An 8976-nucleotide genomic window follows, 5' to 3' on the forward strand; every position below is an offset into this window, starting at 1 on the left:
AATTGAGATAACGCCAGGAAAATTTGAACCCAACAACTATGCCAAGTTTTTGATTCTGAAAATGAGAGAAGGACAACAAATGAGGGACCTTGACATGTTTTCTGTCAATCGCGAAATCAAGATGAAATGTAGCATCGAACCAAAGATTTCTTACATGAATAATGGCAGTTTACTGGTAGAAGTTGCATCACCTGATGATAGCACTAAAGTCCAAAATATCTCGTCGCTAGATGGTCAAGAAATAGATTGTTTATACAATAAGAGACTGAACCAAGTTAAAGGCGTGATAAGATCTACAGAATTACTTAGATATTCTGAAGAAAAAATCCAAATGGAGCTAAAAGACCAGGGAGTAGTAGATGTGAAACAAATGAAGAAGAACATAGGTGGTGTATTAACACCCTTGCCCACGTACGTTCTAACATTTGATCTCCTGAAGCTACCTAACATGATAATGGCTGCGTGGCTTCGACTGAATGTTAGACCATATATTCCATCATGTCGAAGGTGCTTCTATTGCCAAAAATTTGGTCATGTGATTGGGACTTGTAGGAGAAAAATTAAAGGTGAAAATGCAGTCTGTGAAAATTGTGGTTTAGAAGCTCATGGTGAATGCTCTAATTCTCCACACTGCATCAACTGTGGTGAAGATCACCCCGCAAGCTCAAAGAAATGTGATAAATTTACTTTTGAAAAAGAAGTTCAGATACTAAGAGCAAAAGAACACTTGAGCTTCAAAGAGGCTAGACAACGAGTAAACGCTATGTTCATTCGACCAGGGGTAAGTTTCTCCTCCATCATTAATAAGCATAAGCCCTTGAATAATAGAATGCCCAACACATCAGATGACGTATCTACACATGAGAAGAGCCTTAATTCAAAATTGACCATTCCTAAAAACTCCGAAATTACTCCTGCAAATAATAGACTTATGAAGAGACGCTTGAGTGATGAAAGAGAAGAATCTCTTTCATCAAAAATCTGTCTTAAAAATACGTTTAACTTGTTGGATGATGAAATGGATTTGGAGGATCCCAAATCCTCCAAACATTCCCTAGTCTCTACCTGTCCTGTATCTCAGGTGGAGACTTCTGTCTCGGCAAGTGCTTTGGTGCTTGCTGGGACCCCTGTCCCGTCCTCATCCCCGGTCCGGGCTGGGACTTCTGTCTCGGCATGCGATCTGGAGCAGGCTGGGACTTCTGCTCCGGCTACCGTTCCTGTGCGGTCTGGAGCTTCTGTCTCAGTTTGCCCTCCGGAGCAAGCTGAGACTTCTATAATGGCTTGCGCTCCAGTGCAGGCCAATAATTCTGCCCTAGGCTGTGCTCTAGCTCAGCCTAAGACTTCAGTTTTATCTAACAAACCTACCTTGAATGGCACAGTGGTCCAGGGTGAGAAGTCATCTGTCTCAGCTGGGAATACTGAAGTCATACCAAAATCTGTGGTAAAAGTTCCTAAAGAACAAAGAACATTAAGTAACTCAAGGCGGAACATAAAGGTGCCAATTGAGAACAAGAAGGCACCAGAAAAAGATCAAAATGTAAAAAATCCTGGTCCAAGGAAGACTAAAGAGTCTTCCAAATAAAATAAGATAAATTCTCTGCCATTTTGCAGTGGAATTGTCAAGGGTATAGAGCTAAATATGAAGAGCTTAAACATCTAATATATTCTCATTCACCAATATGCATAGCCTTACAAGAGACCATGTTTGGAGAAAACCAAATATTTAGTCCTAGAGAGTACTTTATGCATCACTCTCCTATCAACCCTTTACAAGGAAGCCATGGTGGAAGCGCTCTTCTTGTCAGAAATGATATTCCTCATAAAATATTACCCTTGAATACTCCTTTGGAAGCAGTAGCAATTCAGATTAATATAACTAGAGTATATAACATTTGCTCTCTCTATCTCTCGCCTAATAGAGAATTTTCTAGTACTGACTTTACTAGTTTATGCAATCAGCTCCCCCAACCGTTTTTAATTTTGGGAGATATGAATAGTAGGCACCAGTCTTGGGGTGATGTGACATCAAATGCAAAAGGGGAACAGCTTCAGCAAATCATTGAGAATATAGATCTTACTGTTCTTAATACTAATAAACCTACTCATTTTCATATCCAAACAGGGACCTTTTCTTGCATTGACCTATCCCTTGCGAGTCCTAATGCTTTCATGGATTTTGAGTGGGATGCGCTTGATGATCTCTTTGGAAGTGATCATTTCCCAATCATCATTTCAAATGAGAATTCAGTACCTGTTGCTAGAGCTCCCCGTTGGTGTACTGATAGGGCAGATTGGCCTCTTTTTAAAGAACTAAACAATATAGAGGCAGATGTAAATGACTTGCCAACAGTTAGTGAAGCTATTTCTTATTTGAATAGTATTTTAATAAATGCAGCAAATCATTCAATTCCCAAGACCAGTGGAAAATTTCGTCGGAAGCCTGTTCCTTGGTGGAATATACAGTGTACTATAAGACATAAAGCAATGAGGGCTGCTTTCACCAGATATCGTAGGCATAGGTGCACTGTTTACCTTGTATGCTTCAAGAAAGCCCGAGCCCAATTTAGATGGCATATAAAGAAAGCTCGCAGAGAATGTTGGATACTGTTTCTCTCTAGTATCACATGGAAAACTCCAATGACGTTGGTTTGGGCCAAGATCAAGAAGATAGCTGGGAAATTCAAACCTTCCCCTCCTCCCGTTTTGAAAATTAACGGATTATTTGTTTCAGATCCAAAAACTGTAAGTGAAGCTTTTGCAAGGCATTTTGCCAAAGTATCTAGCAAAAACCCTGACTCACCGTATTATCAATTACGCTCAAATGAGGAAGCTCGTTGTCTTGATTTCACTGCTAATGTAAGTGAATCATACAATATACCCTTTTCCATGAAAGAATTCTTATCAGCCTTATCTAAAAGTAAAAACTCTTCTCCTGGACTTGACGAAATTATATATGATATGATAAAGAACTCGTCATATAATACTAAAGTTTTTATCTTGGATGTTTTAAATAGAATTTTTAAGGATAGCGATTTTCCTGATGTTTGGGAAATAGCTTTAATTTTACCCTTCCTCAAGCCTGGTAAAGATTCCTCCATCCCTTCGAGTTATCGACCGATCGCATTGACATCTTGTCTCTGTAAATTAATGGAGAAGATGGTCAATGCCAGGTTGGTTTGGCTTCTAGAACGGAGAGGGGTGATCTCTTCTGCTCAGTGTGGATTCCGTAGAATGCACTCTTGTACTGATGTACTGATTCGATTGGAAGATTCGATCTGCAATGCTTTTTTATCCAAACAGCATCATATCACTGTCTTTTTTGATCTTGAAAAGGCATATGATACTGCTTGGAGGTATGGCATTTTAAAAGTTCTTCATAACATTGGGTTGAGAGGCGAATTGCCACTTTTTATCAAAGCTTTTTTAAAAAATAGTCTTTTTAAAGTTAGAGTAGGTAATACTCTATCCAACTTAACGGCACAAGAAGAAGGAGTTCCTCAGGGTAGTGTGTTAAGCGTAACCCTGTTTGCCCTTAGTATCAATGGTATTGCTTCCGTTATTCCGCCTGAAGTAATGTTTACGCTTTTTGTTGACGATTTGTCCTTGTCATTTGCAGCATCTAGAATGTCTGTAGCAGAGCGGAAACTACAGTTGACAATTGATAAAGTAGCTAGATGGGCCTCTGAACATGGATTTCGTTTTTCACCATCAAAAACAGTAGTGATGCATTTCTGCCGCATTAGAGGTCACCATCCTGACCCAGATTTATACCTATATGGTCAGAGAATTTCATGCGTGGAGGAGGCAAAATTTTTGGGTCTGCTATTTGATCCAAAACTATCTTGGGAGCCGCATATTAAAAACCTTAAGATAAAATGCATGAAAGTTTTGGAAGTTCTCAAAGTTATTTCCTGTACCAAATGGGGGGCTGATCGTAAGCACCTACTTCAGTTGCATAAGGCACTGGTTTTACCCAAACTTTTATATGGATCTGAAATATACTCGTCAGCAAGAAGCACAAAGCTAGAGAGACTGAATGCTGTTCATCATGCTGGGGTGAGGATTGCTACAGGAGCATTCAAGTCCTCACCAATTCCAAGTCTCCTTGTTGATGCTGGGGAATTACCCCTAGTTTTAATGAGGCAGTCCCAGATGATTAAGTACTGGACTAGAGTTCAAAGACTTCCTAACTCCTTAAGTTTTAAAATTATTTTTAATGGCAATTTTAACAATTTTAATAATAAATCTTCATGTCCACTTCCCTTTGGACTTAGAGTAAGACATGTTTTAGAAGAATTAGGTTTGCCCCAATTTCAAGTTCTTCCAGTAAAGCATTCAGCATTTCCTCCTTGGAGGCTACCATATGTAGATCACTGCAGCTGCTTAGAAGTATCTAAGACTGGAATACCGGAGCCTGTGATCAAACAGATATTTCTCGCCCACTTTGAAGATCACAGAAATTCAGTTTGTATATATACAGATGGCTCCAAATCCAATGCTGGCGTTGGATTTGGAGATGTTTTTCCCAGTTTTAATTGCAGTGGAGCATTGCCTAGCTCTGCTTCAATTTTTACAGCTGAGCTGCATGGAATTCTAATGGCTTTAAAAAGAATAGTAAACCATGCTGGTTTTAGTTTCACAATTTTTAGCGATTCTAAGAGTGTGTTGGAAGCCTTAAGTTCTTATAATCCTACCCATCCATTAGTTTCAGAAATTTTAGAATGGATGTTTTTACTAAATCGTAAAAGAAAATTAATTAGGTTTTGTTGGGTTCCGTCCCATGTCGGTATAATAGGCAACGAGGAGGCTGACAGGTTAGCCAAAGAAGGATCATTAAAACATCCTATTAACAAGGCCCTTCCAGATACCGACTATCAGCCTGAAATTAAGAATGCAATAAAATCTTCCTGGCAATTCTCATGGTCTTTGATCGAATTTAATAAGATGAGAGAAATCACAGACTCTGTTAATCCATGGATATATTTATCCAGCTGTCGTAGAAGAGAAGTGTCAGTGTGTCGCCTCCGAATTGGACACACGAACTTCTCTCATGGCTTTTTAATGAGTGGTAACTACCAGCCTTTTTGCAGCGATTGTTTGGTGCCACTGACGGTTAGACATTTGCTGGTTGAATGTCCTAGCTTGGTGGAACAGAGAAAGAGACATTTTAACAGGGACAGGGCTGGGAGTTTTAATTTGAGTTTTATTTTGGGAAAAGACTTGGACGAAGACTCTCTTCAATTTCATTGAAGATGTTGGTTTCTCTAACTTGATCTGATTTTAATATATAGGACATATTTTATTTTATCCAGTAGTTGATATATATTGAGTTTACTTTCGGTGTCAATAACCTAGTAGTTACGACACCAGATTGAACGCTTATAATCAATCATCAATCAATCTCTATGAAAATGTGTATGGCTCTTTCAGAAGGATTCCTTCGTCCTTGTCCTTATTATGACTTTAGAGAAACACTTCATTTTTCCATTTGGCTTTCCACGTTTCTGATGTACGTTTTGTATATACGATCAGTTCTCAACTGGATCCTACATTAAGCCCTTTTGTTTTATTTCTTTCATTTACCCAAAAGATCATAATATGGGGATCTTCATCTAATGCAGGATCGATACTTCGGATTGAGCCTTTTATTGTATGCACTTCTGTTGAAAAGCTTTTATTACTTTCTTATAGATGCTTTCCTATAGATGCTTTTGAAGACTTTCATAGCTAACCTGATGGATACCAAGATGAATATTTTTGCGAGCAGACATCGCACTTCTTGAAGAAATTTTGAAGCTCCGTTCTTGGAGAAGCTTTCGAACTAAGGGATTGAGGAGAGGGACAAGATGAAGATTAGGTTTCCATGATGAAGAAGCTGAAGTTGACGGCGAGAAAATTTCGATCTTCGCGTCGAAGCAAGGTTGTAACTACCTCATTCCAATACTAAGCTTTCTTCCTGATAATTAATAGAAGGAGGGCTTGCAAGAGGATATGTTCTTCTTTAAATAGTCTTCCTAGACTTTCCATAAACTCGCTCTTCTTGAGCCGAGATAGTATGTTTCTTCGTGTAGTATTCAGGCAATATATTCCTCGTTTTTAGCAACTAAAACTGCATCATGAAGAGAGGCTAGTGGGCTTAATGTTTAAGAGTGGTATCCATCACTTCTGTTTTTTTCTTCTTTTGAGGTGTACATCCTCTTTCATCCGCTTCTTGTAAACCTCGTTTCATGTTCTTCTTCTTTGGGGCCTGGGGGCATTGCTTCCTTTTGCGCTTCCCGAGACGCAGTTTCTTGAAGAACTCTGGTGGAAATAGCTTAGGATCGGGGGAATCAAGCTCGTCCCCGTCCTTTGAGCGGCCAACACCCCTTAGCCAAGGGTGGGCCAAGATCCCTTGGAGGGTGGGCCGCTTCCATGGGTCTAAAGCGAAACACTTCATTATCAAATCGCGGCACTGATTGGAGAGGTCTTTAGGGAAGGGCGGACGAGCCTTTTCGATTTCACCTTCGTTGTAGAAGGGGTCGTCTAGGCACACCAGGTAATATAATAAGGTCCCTAGACTCCACACTGTCGCGGGGACATGCAGAAACTGACCTTTGCTAACGTATTCGGGGGGCCAATAGATAGCGGTCCCGCCCGTGTGTCTTCCTATATATCCTCTGACCGTTTCCCCGCATCCGAAATCGATCAACTTGATCTTGAACTTCCCCGTAGCTGGATCCTTAAACAGCAAGACGTTCTCGGACTTTATGTCCTTATGAGAAACTCCTGCATTAAGACATCTTTGGACAACCTTTACGATGTCAACGAAGAGCCGTTTGGTGTCTTTCAGTGGAAGCTTGCCGGATTTTTCAATATAGTCGTACAATGAAGTCGCGTTCGGGACCAATTCCATCACCATATAATAGTTGCCTTCAGAGACGAAACATTCATACAGCTTTATTACCCCGGGAACTGATTGAACCTTTTCGAGGAGAGATGCCTCCATAGGCACTCTCAATCCTTTGCGCCGTCCCCAGGTCCCGACGCGGGAGAGGGGAACTTCTTTAATTGCTACCTGGGTGCCATCGACAAGGCTCCTGGCCTGGTAGACACACCCAAAGCCGCCCTGGCCCAGAGGTTCTTGCACCTCATAGCGGTCCCTCCAGTGGTTGTCCTTGCCGCTCTTCATCCCTCTCGAAAGTTCTTGGGCCCTGCCGGCCCTCCCGGCCGATCACGTGACCTAAGGTCGCATCTTAGATGGGGTCACTCAGCGCGCTCGGGTTTACGTTCTTCGGTGAGAACGGAGTGCAAATTCCTGTGCATACCGAACGTATCTATCGACGTCGACGTGGATGTGTTCATGTGCAGGAGGAAGTCCTTTTAGTGTTTCTTCGGTGATAACCACCGTTTCTACTCTCAGAGACAAGATGGCGCCGAAGAAGCTGAGCACGGAGGTGCTAAAGGAGAGCTTGAAAGAGGACGTCAAGGAACGGTAGTCGTTGTTCAACGTGATTACCTTTCTCTACCTTCACTCAAAGAATATGTACTTTTGAGATGTGAAATTTTATTGTACAATTTTGCATATAAAATTTGAGCCTTTGAGACAAAGTTTGGGTTGTGTGGCCAACATATTCGTTGAAAGGGCCTGAGTATTTGTACCCAACGTAGTTTTGTTTTGATTTATCTTTTTCTCCTGCCAAGTTGTTTTTCATAATTAATGATGCAGTTCTGGGGTTGTGATAATATATTACCATTTTCAGGGAGTCCTCTTGCTTCTTGGGTTTACAGTTTTTATATTCGATATTTTTCAAGATGAACATATCGCGGGAGGTTTTAAACAATAATACTTTGATATTAGCAAAGAACAATGAAATTAAAATGCTTGGAAGCCATATTAATAAGGATTTACCTACCAGCAATAAACATTCAACAAAATATGTGTGGAACCCTGAAGCTGTTCGGGGTATCCCACGGAGCTCCAAGGAGAAATTAAACCGAAGTGCCTTTCCCAGTTTATTTTGTATAGTGTATATATGATCACAATTTGTATCTTTAAAATAAGTTACCAGAAGATGCTTATAGCATCGGCGAAACGTCGTAAGTAATGTATTTGTTTCCATTTCCAAACTCACTATGGATTCATTTGGTGATATTGTGTTCTCCTTTTCTCCCACAGAAAAGGAAATAGCTAGATGGATAGAAAGTTTAAAGAAGAATATAACTAATGCTGAGTATCCTGTATTCAATAGCAAATGTATCCAAGAAAACCTGTTCCCTAAATTCACTTACACACACACACACACACACACACACACACACACACACACACACACACACACACACACACACACACACACACACACACACACACACACACACACATTATATATATATATATATAAAATGTGTGTGTGTGTGTGTGTGTGTGTGTGTGTGTGTGTGTGTGTGTGTGTGTGTGTGTGTTTGTGTGTGTGTGTGTGTGTGTGTGTGTGTGTGTGTGTGTGTGTGTGTGTGTGTGTGTGTGTGTGTGTGTGTGTGTGTGTGTGTGTGTGTGTGTGTGTGTGTGTGTGTGTGTGTGTGTGTGTGTGTGTGTGTGTGTGTGTATATACCATCCATCCATATCCCAAAGGCTTTTTCCCCCATACAAGGGAGGTAGCCAAGTCAAAAGGCAAGCACCCACCCCAACCCATTTCACTCCCCTCCACCACCTTTTCCACCCTCTCATCTTAGCTCCTCATAGATGACAGGTCATCCCTGTATCCCGCCCACCGCCCTGGGTCAGAAACAGGTTTTCAAAGCAATGACGCAATATGTACCACACTGATACAACACAGTCCAAAGCTTCTTTCTAAAGAATTCTGTGGAAAGGCCTAAGGACCGACGTCAGCCACTGCAGGGCTGCGATTCCACAGTCAATGAACTTGGAGGCAATAATTAGTTAATCATTGTGATCGTAAGATGCCCATTTTCTGAATTACCCAAATATATTGCAAGATT

The 8976-nt window shown here is 40.9% G+C and overlaps 1 protein-coding gene across 1 annotated transcript; it reads right to left on the reverse strand.

Moving 5' to 3' along the window:
- Positions 1-6136: 6136 nt before the first annotated feature.
- Positions 6137-7168, reverse strand: LOC143040811 (serine/threonine-protein kinase pim-2-like). Its single transcript, XM_076212246.1, has one exon. It carries the CDS (start codon positions 7166-7168, stop codon positions 6137-6139), a length of 1032 nt encoding a protein of 343 aa, XP_076068361.1.
- Between the last annotated feature and the right edge of the window lie 1808 nt (positions 7169-8976).

The sequence above is a fragment of the Oratosquilla oratoria genome, chromosome 29, assembly GCF_046742065.1.
Source record: "Oratosquilla oratoria isolate Oo_2021 chromosome 29, ASM4674206v1, whole genome shotgun sequence".
Lineage (NCBI taxonomy): Eukaryota > Metazoa > Arthropoda > Malacostraca > Stomatopoda > Squillidae > Oratosquilla > Oratosquilla oratoria.